Below are 17,738 nucleotides of genomic sequence, written 5' to 3'. Positions count from 1 at the left end.
GTAAATTTTTAATATAAATATTTGTGTTAAGACTGATGACAATAACAGCAATAGATTGAAAATAGAAAGCAATAGAACAATTATAACCTGTAAATATAAATAATTTGCATTTCATTTGGTGTCTTAATCATGTTTTACCTCAGTGTCTTCAGTTGATAGTTTGGATCCTGTAGTAAATCACTGAGCGCCTTCACTCCTGATTGTCCAGGATCATTTCCTGTGAGATCCAGCTCTATCAGGTGTGAAGGGTTTGATCTCAGAGCTGAAGCCAGAGCTTTATAACCTTCTTCAGTGATACTGCAGTTTGAAAGTCTAGAACAGAAATAAAAATATAACATTCAGATAATTAATCATTTACTCTAGAAATGAAACAGTATCAATCCATAAAAAAATAATTCTGAATTCTGTTCCTTTCACAAATTTAAATTAATTTTAAACAAAATTCATGACTCAATATGGATGAGAACAAAAGGCACGGAGAACTTTAACATGTCAATTCAACTCACCTGAGTTTCTCTACTTTACAGTTATTTTTCAGTCCATCCGAGAGCAGCTTCACTCCAGAATCGTGCAGATTATTATTGCTCAGGTCAAGATCCTTCAGACTGCTGGAGTCTGAACTGAAAACTGAAGCAAGAGCTGAACAGCTTTCCTCTGTTAGCTCACATGTACTGAGCCTGAAAACATTTTATTTATTTATTTATTTATTCACATTCTAATTGCACAATGTAATACATACAGTAAGTCCCAAACAAATTGGAGAGATTCATAATAACCTTATGTAATTTTATAATATTTAGAGACAGTAAAAGTAATTCACTTCCATTCATGGACAGGCAAAAGGAGCACAGTGAAAACAAGAACAAGAATCAGCTTTGAATGAGCTGCCTCTCTGGCAGAAATCTGTAGAGCTGCGGGCTGGGCGACACCGAATGAATGAATGAGGCATTTATATAGCGGTTTATTGTGTATTGCTGTACACCCAAACCACTTTACAATCATGTGGGGGGGTCTCTCCTCAACCACCACCAGTGTGCAGCATCCACCTGGATGACGCGACGGCAGCCACAGGACAACGGCACCAGTGCGCTCACCACACACCAGCCACAGGTGGAGAGGAGAGAGAGATAGAGCCAATTCAATGATTGATCAAATGACTGACAAAGGCCAGTTTAGGGAATTTTAAAAGAAGTCTACTCTTTACAAGAAGTGCCATGGGATTTTTAATGAGCACAGAGAGTCAGGACCTTGGTTTAACATCTCATCCGAAGGACGGTGCTTTTTACAGTATAGTGTCCCCATCACTATACTGAGACGTTAGGACCCACACAGGCCACAGAGTGAGCACCCCCTGCTGGCCTCACTAACACCTCTTCCAATAGCAACCTAGTTTTCCCAGGAGGTTTCCCATCCAGGTACTAAACAGGCTCAACCCTGCTTAGCTTCAGTGTGCAACCAGTCTTGGGCCACAGGGTGATATGACTGTCAACAGCTTTGTCTTGTCTCTTGAAGTTTAGTGATCTCTGACTTGTGAATTTACAAAACAAAAATAGGTCTGACCAAGAGAGGATATTAAGAAATATTTACAAATTCATAACTGTAAAGGGTAAACAAAAATATTTACATAAAGTACATTTTATTTATATAGAACATTTAAACATAGCAAAGCTATCCAAAGTGCTTTGCAATGTACAATACATTTAAAAGAGAAAAGAAAAACAGAAAAGCAGCAAACAAGACATCCAATAAAACAACCAAAAATTGAGATTAAAATGCAAAGGAAAAAAGCATACATGAAGCATTTCTCATACTATCCATGTATCTGGTAACTCATCATTAGCCCTTTAATGTAGTTAAAACATTAAAACAATAAATTTAGTCACACAATTTGTAAAAACAAAATTCTAAAACAAGTCACACCTTCAGTTTTGCTTTAACTCAAATTTTGTCTGTTGCCACACAACTTACCATAGTTTCTCCAATTCACATTTTACACTCTTCAGTCCAGTGCAGAGATAAATCAATCCTGAATCCTTCAGATTATTATTGTTCATGTTCAGCTTTTTCAGATTGGAATCTGATCCAAGAACTGTAGCCAGAGCTGAACAGCTTCTGTCTGTTAAATTACAACCATTTAGTCTGCAAAGGAAATCACAGAATTAGATTTGGTAAATACAAAAATGTAAATATTTTTTACCTAAACATTAAATATATTATAATTAGTATTTTTTTAGACTCAGAAATACTTGCTACATAAACTAAACAATTTTAAATAAGCATATTACTTTTTTAAGGTTTATGAACCGCAACTAACATTATTTTGATAACTGAATAATCTGTCAATTGTGTATTCATTAAATTAGTACTAAAATGATTTTCCTTTTCTTTAGTTTTTTTTAATTGGGGGGGGGGGGGGGGGGGGGTATGAAAATGTTACCACATCCTGCCCATTGCTGTCTTCTAATGATGTGCAAACAGCAGGCTATGTTACATGGTGAATGTATCAAAGCAGACTATGCTATACATTCTATATACATGCTATACATACCCTGCCCACCGATTAAAAAAAGAATGCAGGTCTATGCAGAAACCAAATGATAAAGATGGCTCCAAAGACAACAAGATGTTATGTACAGCATTACTGGGGAAACCACTATTTTTACCGCTCCAAAAGTGGCACCTAGTGGCAAAGAATTAACTTACATTTTCATTCAGACCAACGCGAAAAGACAAACAAGTGGGCGGGCAAAAACGACTCGTTTCAATGACTCAGAGTCAACTCTTTCCTTTGAGAGACAATAACTTTATACAAGGTGCACTTTCAGATTTAAAACTTTGCAGGATGTTTTCATTCACTTAGTTACACACTGCCTGAAAGGTAATCCATAATAGGGGCACTTTAACCTAAATCACAGCAGTGTCCATCTATGAAGAATGTAGGCTGTCAAACATACACAACTGTTAGCCAATCATACCAGTGGGTTTTTATTTCTGAGTCTACAATCCACCACACCTATTCAAATAGAGTCTTCTGATGAGGGGGTCAAAACAGGACAGAAAGTAGCCTATTACTTCTAAATTGTAATATGTTTTGATGTAAAAATCTTAATAACATAAGGGGACCTGAGAACAGTTCATAACCCATTTAAATGTAATTAAGCTACATGAAGCATTTTAAACCTACATTTAACATAGAAAAATATGCATTTAATTTTGTTTTAGTTGCATTTGTTTCACTCGCATGTGCATATTGGCGCTCGATTAATGAAGTCTGAAGTTCAACAGAGACTTGCTTGCTGTCAGGATGAACGTTTATGCAAAATGAAAATGCAGCATTTTCTAAAATTACCACTAAAGATATAACTGTGAAATGTAAGTTATACACTAAGGGGAAATGTCTTCAATGCATTAAACAGCATACACATCTGTCAGCGCACCTGCCAGGGCCACGTTAAACTATATACAAATGAGATTGTGCATGATATAAAACATTCCACTATATTTTAGATTTATTTTTAACCATGTGTAATTCACTAATTAGAAATGACATGACTAGTAGCTGCTTTTAGTGTAAAGTGCACAGATGTGATTACTGAATAATTACATTCTCTTTATTGATTTTGATTAGTTGTTGTAGCCCTAAATCATACTGATATAATTTAATCATATACAAATTTAAGTAGGTTTTATGTGATTAAAAGAAAATTAATATAAAAATAGAGCATGGGTATGTATTTAATATATAATTAAACTATATAGAAAGTTTAATTACGTCATGTTGTTTAGAATTTACTTGCAAGTGTTAAATGACTCAGAAGACTAAAGTTTATCGACAAATGTGTTTTTCAGTTGAGTGCAAAAATATGACAAATTACTAACAAAGCTTTTGTGCAAGTTTTGATGACTGGTGATAGTCGAATGAGACACTCGTCTGATTTCTTGAATTTCTGAAGCTCAAACTCTTCCAGCTCCTCCTCTGATGTCAACAACACAAAGGCCAAAGCAGACCACTGGGCAGGTGAAAGATCAGCAGATGAGAGACTTCCTTTGCTGAGGTGGGTTTGGATCTCTTTTACCAAAGTTTGGTCGTTCAGTTCATTCAGACAGTAGAACAGATTTATGGATCGATCCGGAGAAAGATTATCTTCAAATTTCTGCTTGATGTACTGAACTATTTTCTTTGTGCTCTGGTCACTGCCATCTTGCTGTGTCAATAGACCTCGTAAGAGTGTTTTTTTTTTAGACTCAAGTGACAAACCGAGGAGGAAGCGAAGGAAAAGGTCCAGGTGTCCATTGTCACTCTCAAGTGCCTTGTCCACTGCAGTCTTGAGCAAATCAAACATGGTGTCATTTTGGTTTTCATGTTCTGTAGACTGTTGAACAAATGCATTTTTCTTGTTGATGTCTAGAAACAGATGTGCATAAAGGGCTGCAATAAACTCTTGAATGCTCATGTGAACAAAGCAGTACATGGTACCAATAATGATCCCTGTTTCCTCCTTAAAGATCTGAGTACACATGCTTGAGTACACTGATGCTTTAGAGATATCAATATCACAGGCTTCCAGATCTGTGTCATAGAAGATCAAATTGTTTCTTTCCAACTGATGAAATGCAAGTTTCCCCAGTGAAAGGATGGCATCTTTTTCCCAGGAAACATCTGGTATGTTTTCTCCATCATACTTTCGGCGACTCTGCAAGATCTGAAAGCGGAGAAAGTGTGTGTACATTTGTGTCAGAGTCTTGGGAGTGTCTTCAGTATTTGATTCTTGCAGAGTTTTGGAGGCATCATCAGTCTGATTATTTTTCAGATCATTATTTCTTTTCTCCTCCAAAATGTTCTGGAGAACAGTGGCTGAAATCCAACAGAAGACTGGGATGTGGCACATGATGAAGAGACTCTTTGATTGTTTAACATGACCAATAATGTCATTGGCCAGATTCTCATCCTTGAATCTTTTTTTGAAGTACTCCTCCTTTTGTATTTCATTGAACCCTCTGACCTCTGTTACTCGGTCGATACAGTCAGGAGGAATCTTACTGGCAGCTGCTGGTCTGGTGGTGATCCAGATGAGAGCAGAAGGAAGTAGATTTCCCTCGATGAGGTTTGTCATGAGAACATCCAGAGAGGCGGGTGATGATACATCACGCCACATCTCATTTTCCTTAAAGTTTAGAGAAAGACGGCATTCGTCCAATCCATCAAGGATGAACAAGACTTTGAATTTATCATTTCTTGTAAGGTTCAGTCCTTTTGTCTCTGGGAAAAACTGACTTACAAGACTCATCAAACTTTGTTTTTCTTTCTCCTTTAAATTCATCTCTCGGAAAGGAAGAGGAAATATGAAGCTGATATCCTGATTTTGTTTTCCTTCAGCCCAATCCAGAATAAACTTTTGGACAGAAATGGATTTTCCAATGCCAGCAACTCCTTTTGTCAGTACAGTTCTGATCTCCTTGTCTTGTTCAGATGCTTGGAACAAATTTGTGCATTCAACCTCTATCTCTTGTGTTTCATGACGCCTGGAAGCAACTTCAATCTGTCTTACCTCGTGTTCAGTATTGACCTGTTCACTACAACCCTGAGTGATATAGAGATCTGTGTAGATGTTGTTCAGAAGTGTGGAGTCACCCTGCTTTGCAATTCCTTCAAACACACACTGATACTTTTTCTTCAGGTTCGATTTAAGTTGTCGTTGATGAATAAAGACCAGCTCATCTGAATAAACGCAACAAAAACACTTGATCTTAATTTTCTTTCCTCATTTTATAAGTGAAAAATCAGACAGATGCTCATGAGTATCTTACCTTTTAGAGTGTCTGCAAGTTCATCTTGCTTCATACTTTTTAGGAAGTAAAGTATGATATCAAGAGCTGCTTCTTTGATTTCACACATGTCCTCAATAAAATCCTGCACAAAGTATTGTGTGTTCTCTTTTTTTAATAATTTCTTAAACCTTTCCAACTCATTCTTCAGAAATATAATTATTTTGTTCTCAAGATCCTGAAACCAAAAAAATAAAAACAAAGAGGGGTACAACAACAAAACTTAATTAAATCTTACATCCACATATAAAACGTTTCGGTTACGAATGTAACCCTCGTTCCCTGAAGGAGGGAACGGAGACGTCACTTCAGTGACCGACAAATTGGAATCGGGATCTCGCTTCGAGAGACCAATCTACTTTGAGTGTAAACTAAACGAGACAATGCACATTGGCATGCAATGATTGCATCCAACGCATACTCAGGTTTTCGCTGAGGAGCCGAGCTGGTGACCTGGCCACTCACAGGGAACGAGGGTTACATACATAACCGAGACGTTCCCTTTCAGTTGGTCACCCCGAGTCACATCGGTGGCTGGCGAATTGGGATCCCTACTAAAACGCCACGGTTGCTGCCCATTCCAGCGTCCCTAGTAAGCCACCTTGTCCCCCCGCGGCAAATGGGACAGAAGATAGGACAGGGCTTAAGTGGAAAGAGAGTCTATTACTGTTGTTCCACTAGACCCATAGAGTAAGACTTATTGGATAACACTGGGAAAGCGTACCCTTACCAGGGACACTGCGGAAACCACTACCTGCCCGCAGGGAGGTATCATGTGGAGATTACTCATATGCACACATTATGTGAGGATCCTGTTTGTGGGCTTCAGCTCCGCCTTCAACACCATCATCCCGAACACCCCCCTTCAGAATAAACTGACAGCTCTTCGTCCCCACCTCCGTCTGTCAGTGGATCAACAGCTTCCTGACAGACAGGCAGCAGTTAGTAAAGCTTAGTAAATTCACATCCAACACCCACACCATCAGCACTGGAGCTCCTCAGGGCTGCGTTCTCTCCCCACTGCTCTTCTCCCTCTACACCAACGACTGCACATCTAAAGGCCCCTCTGTCAAGCTCCTGAAGTTTGCAGATGACACCACACTGATCGTCCTCATCCAGGACGGTAACGAGTCTGCGTACAGATGGGAGGTTAAGGAGCTGGCTGTATGGTGCAGTCTTAACAACCTGGATCTTAACACACTCAAAACTGTGGAGATGATCGTAGACTTCAGGAGAATTCCCCCCTGCTCTCCCCCCACTCACCATCATGAACAGCACTGTGACTGCAGTGGAGTCATTCAGATTCCTGGGCACCACAATTTCTCAGGACCTGAAGTGCAGGGCCGGCCCAAGCCTTTATGGGGCCCTAAGCAGAATTTTATTTGGGGGCCCCTCAGTGCCGCCAATATGACTGTTTATTGTCAAAGCTTGATTATTCACACACTATAAATCTAACACACCCATTATCAGTTTTGTTTGTTGTAGCTGTGTTGCTTTATTACATTATACCATTGTCTGTCTGCAATGTTTTTACCTTTCTGTGGTTTTGAACAACAGTTGCAAACTTACAACAGTGGTCAGGTGTTCATTTTCACTTTAACATTCAAAGTCTTAGGCTCAGTTTCACAGACAGGGTTTAGACTAAGCCAGGATTAAGCCATAGTTCAATTAGGACATTTAAGTGATTTTTATAAACATGCCTTAGAAAAAAAGCATTACAGGTGTTCATCATAAGACAAAACAAAAGCACTGACATGTTTTAAGATCAGTCAGTGCAAGTTTCTTTCAGCTGAAATAGCTGAGATTTACATTTTAGTCTAGGACTAGGCTTAAGCCTTGTCTGTGAAACAAGAAACCGGGGGTTAAATTATTAAGTGGCATACTTAATGTGCTGAAAAGTAGCTAAATAAACCAGCAGACAATGCATTTACAGAACAGAATGTTATTTTAACAACATAAATATTAATCGAAGTTGTACTTTTATTACAAGTCTTACTTTTTTATAATAAATATTAAACACAACAGTGAGCATCTATATAAAACAACAACTCTTAATTTATATCTAGCTAATTGAGGCATAATGATATTGGAATATAATAGCAAAGACGCAAAATGTAGGCTGAGGAGAAGCTTATTTTTTATTACAAAAATATATACCCAGGAAAGTTATGGCAATTTTTACTGATCTGACCAGGGGTGCATTTCCAAAAAGCAACTATGGTCGCAAGTTCTGTTGTTACAAACAGAGTTCAGTGGAAATAACAACCATAATTAGCTAACAATGGTTTTGAGAAACGCACCTCTGATTTGTGCCACAAAACCCCCATGTTGAATTTGTCCCCCTCCACCCGCAAAACACCACTGATTTTAACCCTTTGAGCCAGAGAAAGACGAGCTCCGAAAAAAAATTAAAAGACGCGCTCTGTGCTTTTCATATTTCATAACTGTTCAGTGTTTTCAACTAAATACAGTTTATTTTAGGTTTCAGACATTTAAATACACTTCAGTTAAGTAAAAAAAAAAAAAGACATTTAGTTTGTTATAGGCTATAGGCAACATGATGATTTCTATGGAAAGCGGCAATAATAATCCTTTCAATTAATGGACGACATGGTTTATTCCTATCAAATAGGCTACACATTTACCAGAAAGTTTACTCTGTTTTTCTCCCAGCTGACTGACCACTTACTTCATATATTTCGGGAGAAATAGGTGAATTTACGTGATGTTAATCCGACAGATCCACACGGCAGCGTCCGGCGCATATTATCAAATGCTCATTATTGTGCCTGCATGACACGTCGCTATGGAAATAATCAAATGATATGCATAGAATATTTAATTATTTAATATTTCACTTTTGTATAATTACCACTGTCCATTGACATATATCACGAATATAAGCTAAAATAAACGTTAATTTTTAATGTAGACTACTCTTGGAGGCCCTCTGGTGGCCACGGGGCCCTAAGCAGCCGCTTAGTTCGCTTATGCCTTGGGCTCTGCTGAAGTGGGACAATCACATTGACTCTCTTGTCAAAAAGGCCCAGCAGAGGTTGTACTTCCTTCGCCAGCTGAGGAAGTTCAACCTGCCACAGGAGATGCTGAAACAGTTCTACTCTGCCATCACTGAATCCGTCCTCTGCACTTCAATAACTGTCTGGTTCAGCTCAGCTACCATATCTGACCTCAGAAAACTACGGAGGGTAGTCCGGACTGCTGAGCGAATCATTGGTACAACCCTCCCCACTCTCCAAGAACTGTACTTATCCAGAGTGAGCAAAAGGGCTGGTAAAATCTCTCTGGATCCCTCACATCCAGCACACTCACTGTTTGAACTGTTACTGTCTGGTCGACGCTACAGAGCTCTGAGCACCAGAACGACCAGACACAGGAACAGTTTCTTCCCTCAGGCAATCCATCTCAAGAACACTTGACAATAAACGCGGAACCCACAACTATTATACATTATTTATTCACCACACTTACTTATTTTCTTCTCATTTGAAATTTGTACATATCAGAGCTGTACATACATAATCGTCTATATTATATATTGTGTTTTTGCTGTTTTGTACATTGCCTATTTGCTTATTTGTATATTATTCTTTATTATCTGTGTCCTGTGCTGTTGCTGTCTTTCTGTATCACTGTGGAGCTTCTGTCACTATAACAAATTCCTTGTATGTGTAAAGATACTTGGCCAATAAAGCTTATTCTGATTCTGATTCTGACTGGGCATTAAGGGCAGTACAACATATGGAATGTCTCTGAGGTGGTTCCGGCCCAGTTAGGAGGGAGTCAACACCGGAAGGGACGGCATAGCGGAGTCTGTCGAGGGAAAGACAAGGGTTCACCAAGAGGGGAACCGTACCATGGAAGAATACACACATGGGATCTCTGTGGGGATCACAACATATGGCACCTAGCCTAGCACAGGGGTTAATTAACAGGCAACTTTACAGGTGTTAGGCCTGGTACCGGACGCTCCGCCACATCCAGCTGCCGAGGGTGACAGAGGAATTTCACAGGGTTTTCAAGCGCACGTATCTGGTCCGTAGCGGGGAATGGCGCAGCAAGCTAGACACCAAGAAGTCTCTCTGGTTCACTGGCTACTTGAAGTGAGTACACGAGAGGACACTGGCTCTACACGAAGGCTATAAAACCTAGCAAAAGTGTTTGGTGTCGCCCAGCCTACAACTCTACAAATATCTGTCAGCGAGGCGCCATGCGCCAACACCCAAGAAGAAGCAACACTCCTTGTTGAGTGTGCTCTCAACCCAGCACACCTTGAGTTTGATACGCCAAGACGATGGCATCCACTATCCAGTAGGCCAACCTCTTCTTGGAGACAGCCTTTCCCTTCTGCTGGCCTCCGTAACAGACGAAGAGAATCCGCCAGGTTCAGCCAAAGATGGCATTCCTGGACCACCAACGTGGCCATCGTCTGACCTAGGGAGTGCGCAGTGACTCTCGTCGCTCTCAAGGTGAGGTCCGTCACGGTGTGCAGCTCATGCATCACCCCTGGGTCAGAACTACCCTCGTGCAACTCTTTTAACCCAGGAAACGACCGCATCCAGAAACACACGGGCGGAATGACCTCTTTAAAAAGACTCAATGTCACATCCGTGTTTGCTCTTTTAGGGAAATTAGCTGAGTATGTGTTGCACCCTCTGCCTAATTATACTCGTGCGGCAGCTGGATGCAATCATCGCATGCCAATGTGCATTGGCTTGTTTAGTTTACACTCAAAGTAGATTGGTCTCTCGAAGTGAGATCCCAATTCCAATTCGTCGGTCACAGAGTGACCGACTGAAAGGGAACATAAGGTTAAACTTCTTAGACAAAAGCAGTAACACAAGTACCAAAAATTAGCATTTACAAATTACTGTAAACATGACAATACCCTAAATCAGTGGTTCTCAAAGTGTGGTACGCGTAATTGTTTTAAATGGGAGCATCTTTGTCATGCTGAGCACTCGGACGTCTTTTTCTCTGCGCCGAGAGTTGAAGAATGTTCATCTCTGGGTAAAATTTAGCGCTGTCACTTTCTAGTCAGCTTACCAATCATAGTGGAGGAGGGGCGGGACTAATACCATCACACCCTGCTTGTACTACGACTGAACAACAATGAAGAACTTAATATTGCTTGTCTCCGGGTATTTAAGTTTTTACCAGATGGAATTGCCGGAGTACCATATTGTTATGAAAGATAATTCTTGGAGAAACATTTCATTCGCGATGCGTCTGACTCTGCCATATTACTTAAGCGGATATTCCATATCAGAGCAATCACAGTGTCTAAACTGAAAAAAAAAAACAAATAAATAAAAATATGCTGCTCTTTTAAGCGCTCACAGCTGGGCGTTTTCAGCTGGCTTTGGTGGACACGTGGCCTGATTGTAGTTACTTGCATGTACACATACAGCCTGTGTTATTATTAATATTTTTTTAATCAAGTAATTTTTTATTTAAAAGTTAAATAAAAATTGTACTGTACTTAAAGATTAAATGAAAATGAATTGTAGCTACTTAAGAGTTAAATAAAAACTGTAAGTTACTGTACTTCAATGTTAAGTACGATACATTTTCATTTATTCTTTATCTAAGTACAATTTTTTTAATATTGAAATACAGTACAGTTTTTATTTCACTTTTAGATACAATATATTTTAATTTAATACGTTTTTTATTTACCTGGAAGTAAGCATGGTGCAAACTGTTAATGTTCAAACTGTGTATTTACAATGTTTTAATTGGCCGACAATAATAATAATCTTATTAGGAATAAAACTTTTTTTTTTTTTTTTAAATGTGCATAGTGCTATACTGTATTTTAATGTCGGTCATAATGGTGGTACTTGGAAAGCCAAATATTTTCTGAGGTGGTAATTGGTGTAAAACGTTTGAGAACCACTGCCCTAAATCATGCATAGCTGTGAAGTTGCTGAATATTGTTTATATATAATTGCAAGTTTATTTAAGATTGTAATGAAATAATTTCTGAAGTAATTTAAGTCAGAAGTGATCATGTCTATCTTCCTACTGATAGCAGCATAACCCATGCAGCTATAAAGCTGTAGAGGTTGGTTTATGAGCTACTCCTCTATGAACATGAAAAAAATCCAGGTTTTGTTTCCAGCATAGCAGGGATGTGGAAGTGTGCACAACTAAAATCCTAGGGAAAACACTGTAGGCATTAACTAACTGTCCTGTACAAATAGAAATATGCAGTTTTACATTTGCTGAATAACATGTTTGTTTGTTATAATAATTTGTTGTAATAAACATATATATATATATATATATATATAAAACTCACAACATATTTTCCCCTACCTGGAAGGTCCAGACAAGATTTTCTCTGAAATTCTTGATGAAGCGGTAATTCTGGAAGTCTGATTTCTCATACTGAACCCTGTTAGCAAAATAAATTTGGTCACTGTTCATAGTAAATGAAATAAAATAGGACATTTAATATATTAGAGAAATCTGTTAGAAACAAAAATTTTGCAGACAAAGGCATTATATGCTGATAATAAGCTTCAAATGTAGAGATGATCATTCGAATCAGAGTAATCAATTGTTTTCTTTTTTTATTTCATTTATTTTAATGAAAGCACACACAAATATCCTTTCATTTAATTAAAAAAAACTGACTAAACACATCACACATTCATGTCAGACAGTCATAGCCAAAGCCGATGTTATTTCACAACTCACATTACAAAACAAATGTTGTCTTCTAAAGAACACACATATTCCTCTTGAACCTTTAGGTTTATGTGATGCAGAGTATTTACACTTAGGCCTATGTGCTAAATATGCTTTGAAAGGTCCACCATGGTACAGCAAAGTGTACACCAATTCAAGAGCTAGGTAACATGTTAAGATTTAGTCAGCTTCTGGCAAAAATTGATTATGCACTTTGGTATGGTTGATTATTTGTTGTAAATTAAACTAAAATTACTGTGTTCTCACCTATTGAGAAGATAATTTGCCAGTTCCACATCACTCTTCATTCCCTTCTGAGCTTTTAAAGCTTCCCATCGTGTAACTTCTGCACCGATATTTACTGTGGTCTTCTGTTCTTTGTTACTAAATCACACAAAACAACAAATCATATAGAATCTAACAGGCTCACAGTTGTTTTTTTATCATTTGGGCAAACAATCATCAAACCTGTAGGTTACTTCAACCCAGCATTAATCAGTTCAGAAAAAGTGTTTACTGGAAATTAAGTTTCATGATAGTGACAGCATACATGTGACCAGCAACAAGAAACACATAATAAATACCTTTTCACAGTTGCAGTTTTTTCACTGAATTTCGGTGGTTCACCTTTTGAACGGTCACTCTTCATAGACACTAAGCTGGATACATGTGAGCCTGATCTTACACTGATAACAAAGACAAGAGAGAAATAAGCATTTTACTACATGAGGTTCCTCTGTTACTGATATCCACACATGCTCTCACTAGTCCTTCTCAGAAATGTTCATTTACAAACTGCAAAAGTTAATGGTCATTCTACTTCAGTGGCTCAAATTTACCAATTTCTTTTAGAAACAAATAGATTTTAATTATTGAATTATAATTGATGATTTCACACGTGATGAAAAAATATAAACAGAAAATATATAAAGTTTTACAATAACAAGAGAGTCGCCAGCATTTGTTCTATTCTCAGCAGAGGTGTAAATGTTATGGTATAGTGGTTGTAGAAAAAGAAACAAAAAACGAAGTAGCATCAACACACTTTTTCCTTTAATAACATTAAACTCAGACAAAGACTAGGGGAGAACGCAGGACTTTTAAAGGAATGGAAACAAATGATCAAACAAGATGATTAATACGAAATAGGTGAATGGAATAAACGATGATTAACTAAACTAGAACAGGAAAAACCAAATTAGGGCAAACAGGAACTAAACAGAAATCAACACGTAACAGTAAAATATTGGAGTAAATGTAACCAATTACTGTACTTGATTATCTTTTCGGATACTTTGTAGTTCCCTTCCAGGAACTTCGAGCTGCGTCGAAACGCATATGGGAACGCTTTCAGCGTGACCATGCTCTGAATATGATGTGTAATCAGTCAAACAAGGGCGAGGCGTCACGGGCGGGGTGACGTCACGACCAGGAAGTTATATAAGCAGGTGCGGCGGAGCCGGCTTCAGCTTTCTGTCATTCAGCGAAGCGCTCTATGTGTGTCAGTCCTATTTACTGTTGTCTGTCCTGTTTAAAGTGCATCAAGCAGTAATAATGCCAAAGTCCAAGGGCAAGCTCAGGGGTGTAGCTTCCAGGCCACGTTTCAGATTGTGTGTGCATCCTTGTCCTCGTTATATTACGGACGAGGACACACACGATTTGTGCGTGGTCTGCCTGGGTGCGGAGCACGCAGAATCGGCTCTCGAGGGAGCCGATTGCCCTCATTGTGAGCGGCTTTCACTGCGTACTCTCCGCACCCAGAGGGCTCTCTTTGAGAAGGGAGCCTTTGCGAGTTCCCCGCGCGGTGCCGGTTCCGCTGCTGCCGAGGCAGAGCGGCGGCTGCACTCGTGGGGCTCGCAGGCTGATCTGGCGGCCGAGTGTGAGACGGGCATGTCCCTATCTCCTCCCGTATCAGCCAGGTCTGGTGCCCCACCTCTCAGCTGGGAAGCGGACTCTTCCCCCCGAGACGAGGGCTCAACGCTGCGTCTCTCTTCCTCCGAGGAGGTTGAGTTGACGAGCGTTGATGAGGTTTCGCCGCCTCTTGCACCCCAGTATGAGGTTGATAAGCTTGACATCAGCTGGCCGCCCGAGAGAACGTCTGAGCTGCAGCCCAGCCGTTTAGATGAGCGGTTTCTGCGCTCACGGCCAGCACCTCTTCACAGGAGCCTCCCGTTTTTTCCCGATCTCCACACCGAGGTGTCGAGATCGTGGGCAAGACCATTTTCGGCCCGTCAGTTTGTTCCTTCCTCCAGTTATTATAGTATAAGTAGTATTATTATATAGTATAAGTAGTATAGTATTATATAGTATAAGGCGATGCCGCCGATCGAGCAGACGCTCGCGAGCTATCTGTCTCCGTCCACGGCATCGTCCCTAAAGGCTCCTGCGCTGCCCACTAAGCCTCTGCGCATGACATCTTCCTTAGTGGGCAGAGGGTATGCGGCAGCAGGTCAGGCTGGTGCGTGCCTGCACACGATGTCAGTGCTGCAGGCATACCAGGCTGAGCTGCTGAGAGAGCTGGATGAGAGCGGGGATGTAAGAGGAGATGATATTTTAGAACTCAGGAAAACCGCCGATCTCGCCCTCCGTGCCACCAAAGAGTCGGCCCGCGCTATCGGCCGCTCTATGGCAGCTTTGGTGGCGGCGGAGAGGCATTTGTGGTTGACCCTGTCCGATATGAAGACAGTTAAGGACAGGGTCTGCCTCCTGGACGCCCCGCTGCAGCCTTCTGGCCTGTTTGGCGATACAGTGCACTCCGCCATCGGCAGGTTCCAGGAGGCTCGCAAGCAGGCGGAGGCGCTTTGGCGGTTCCTACCCCGTCGCTCTCTGGCTCAGGAGGCTGCTGGGCGGGAGCATACCGGCTCCTCGCGCAGAGAAGCGCAGAAACAGAGCGTCGTTGCTCCTGCTCCCCCGCAGAGGGGCCAGCGGCGCTCTGCGCCGGGGACTTCGCGGCCAAGGGCAGATTTGAGGACTGTCATTTCGGCTAAGAGGTCCTCAGCAAAAAGGTCCTGAAGGGCGAGCCCCAGGACCGTGGAGGGCGACCCCTACTGGGGTGGAGTGGCTTGCACCGCAGCACTCGGTGACCACTTCACCTCGGTGCCCTCCAGGGACTTGTCTGCTGACCCTGCCGCTGTTCCAGGGCACAGCCGGTCCCAGCGAGTATATTTCTCAGGTTTGTCCACCCGGCAGCGCGGAGCCGAGAAACTCGCCCCAGCAGCCAGGCCACGTGCCTCCTTCCGGTGCACCGCTTCGAGACAGCGGTCTGGCTGCACCAGAGGTCAGTCTCGAGAGACTGATTCCCTTAGTAGAGCATTTGACAGCCTGGCAGCGGCTGCCGAATGTGTCTCCGTGGGTCCTGCAGACCGTAGCGAAAGGCTATCTTATTCAGTTCGGCGGGTTACCCCCGCCGTTCTGCGGGGTTGTTATGACTGCGGTCCGCCCCGGGCAGGCTCTGGTTTTGGAACAGGAAGTCGGTACTTTGCTGAGGAAGGAAGCCATCGAGTTGGTTCCTCCTCACGAGACCCAGTCCGGTTTCTACAGCCGGTACTTCATTGTTTCCGAAGAAGGATGGAAGGCTGAGGCCCATACTGGATCTGCGTCTACTGAACCGCTCAGTCAGAAAGCTGAAGTTCAGGATGCTTACTATCAAGCAGGTCGTGACTCAAATCAGGTCCGAGGACTGGTTTGTCACGATAGATCTCAAAGACGCATATTTCAATGTTTCCATCCTTCCTTCTCACAGGAAGTTCCTGAGGTTCGCCTTTGGGGGCAAAGCGTTCCAATATCGGGTTCTTCCCTTCGGCCTAGCACTTTCACCCTGCACTTTCACCAAGTGTGTGGATGCGGCACTGGCCCCGTTGCGGCTTCAGGGCATCCGCATACTCAATTATATCGACGATTGGTTGATCCTCGCTCAATCAGAGCAGTTGGCGGTTCGGCATCGAGATGTCGTTCTCGCCCACATGAAAGAACTGGGGTTGAGACTGAACGCCAAGAAAAGTGTGCTTTCTCCGGTTCTGAGAATCACTTATCTAGGCGTGGTGTGGGATTCGACCACGATGCAGGCACGATTGTCCCCTGCTCGGATCGAGTCTATCCTCACTACAGTCAGGAGAGTGCGAGAAGGCCAGCCATTCACTGTCAAGCAGTTTCAGAGACTGCTGGGGCTCATGGCAGCTGCGTCCAGCGTGACACCTTCTGGCCTGCTGTACATGAGGCCCCTACAGTGGTGGCTCAAGACCAAGGGGGTCTCCCAGAGGGGAAACTCGCTCCGCGCTGTCAAAGTGTCACGTTGTTGTGTCCGTGCCTTAGACATGTGGAGGAATCCTTGGTTCTTGTCCCAGGGCCCGGTGTTGGGAGCTCCTTGTCGCCGCGTCTCGCTAGCGACGGACGCTTCCCTCACCGTTAACGGTGTTCCGTGCACTCAAGCACTTCCTCCCAGACCTGAGAGGTCACCACGTGCTGGTGCGCACCGACAGCGGTCTCTTACATCAACCACCAAGGAGGTCTGCGGTCGCGCCCCTTGTACAAGCTGGCACACCAGATCCTTGTGTGGTCCCAGGGCAAGCTCTCATCTCGGAGAGCTATGCACATTCCTGGGCATCTCAATGTGGGAGCAGACATCCTGTCGAGGCAGGGGCTGAGGCCCGGGGAATGGAGGCTTCACCCCGAGGTGGTGAAGCAGATTTGGGGTATTTTCGGCCAGGCCCAGGTGGACCTCTTTGCGACTCAAGAGTCAGCACAATGTCCTCTCTGGTTCTCGCTGACCCCTCCAGCTCCTCTGGGACTGGACGCTATGGTACAGACGTGGCCGAGGCTGCGTCTGTACGCCTTTCCCCCGATCACTCTGCTCCCGGGAGTTCAGGCGAGAGTGCGCCGGGACGAGGTCAGTCTACTGTTAGTAGCACCGTTCTGGCCGGGTCGAGTATGGTTCTCGGACCTGATATCTCTCCTCGACGGCACTCCGTGGGAAGTGCCCGTCAGGAGGGACCTCCTCTCACAGGCCGGGGGCACCGAGGTGCACCCTCGCCCGGAGTTATGGAAGCTGTGGGTGTGGCCCCTGAGGGGCACAACTCATAGCTTCCGGTCTGTCAACCGAGGTTGTCGAGACCATCCTCCAATCCAGAGCTCCCTCTACGAGGAAACTGTACGCCTTGAAGTGGAGGCTCTTCACTTCTTGGTGCGGGGACCGCCAGCTC

At 42.6% G+C, this 17,738-nt stretch overlaps 1 protein-coding gene across 1 annotated transcript in view; it reads right to left on the bottom strand.

Annotated features, from left to right (window-relative positions):
• LOC306874612 (NACHT, LRR and PYD domains-containing protein 3-like) overlaps positions 1–17,738 on the bottom strand; it is a gene marked incomplete at its 3' end in the record, with an annotated part of 89,305 nt that overhangs the window by 55,720 nt on the left and 15,847 nt on the right. Inside the window, exons 8-15 of the mRNA XM_079424760.1 lie at positions 13,125–13,226; positions 12,808–12,924; positions 12,166–12,244; positions 5,809–6,004; positions 3,880–5,719; positions 1,969–2,139; positions 507–677; positions 139–312 (exon numbers count right to left, since the gene is read on the bottom strand). Coding sequence (XP_079280886.1) covers positions 139–312; positions 507–677; positions 1,969–2,139; positions 3,880–5,719; positions 5,809–6,004; positions 12,166–12,244; positions 12,808–12,924; positions 13,125–13,226 — 2,850 coding nt within the window. The remainder of the gene's footprint in view (positions 1–138; positions 313–506; positions 678–1,968; positions 2,140–3,879; positions 5,720–5,808; positions 6,005–12,165; positions 12,245–12,807; positions 12,925–13,124; positions 13,227–17,738) is intronic.

This window comes from Barbus barbus, assembly GCF_936440315.1.
Source record: "Barbus barbus genome assembly, chromosome: 9".
Lineage (NCBI taxonomy): Eukaryota > Metazoa > Chordata > Actinopteri > Cypriniformes > Cyprinidae > Barbus > Barbus barbus.
This window is presented reverse-complemented; position numbering and strand designations above follow the sequence as displayed.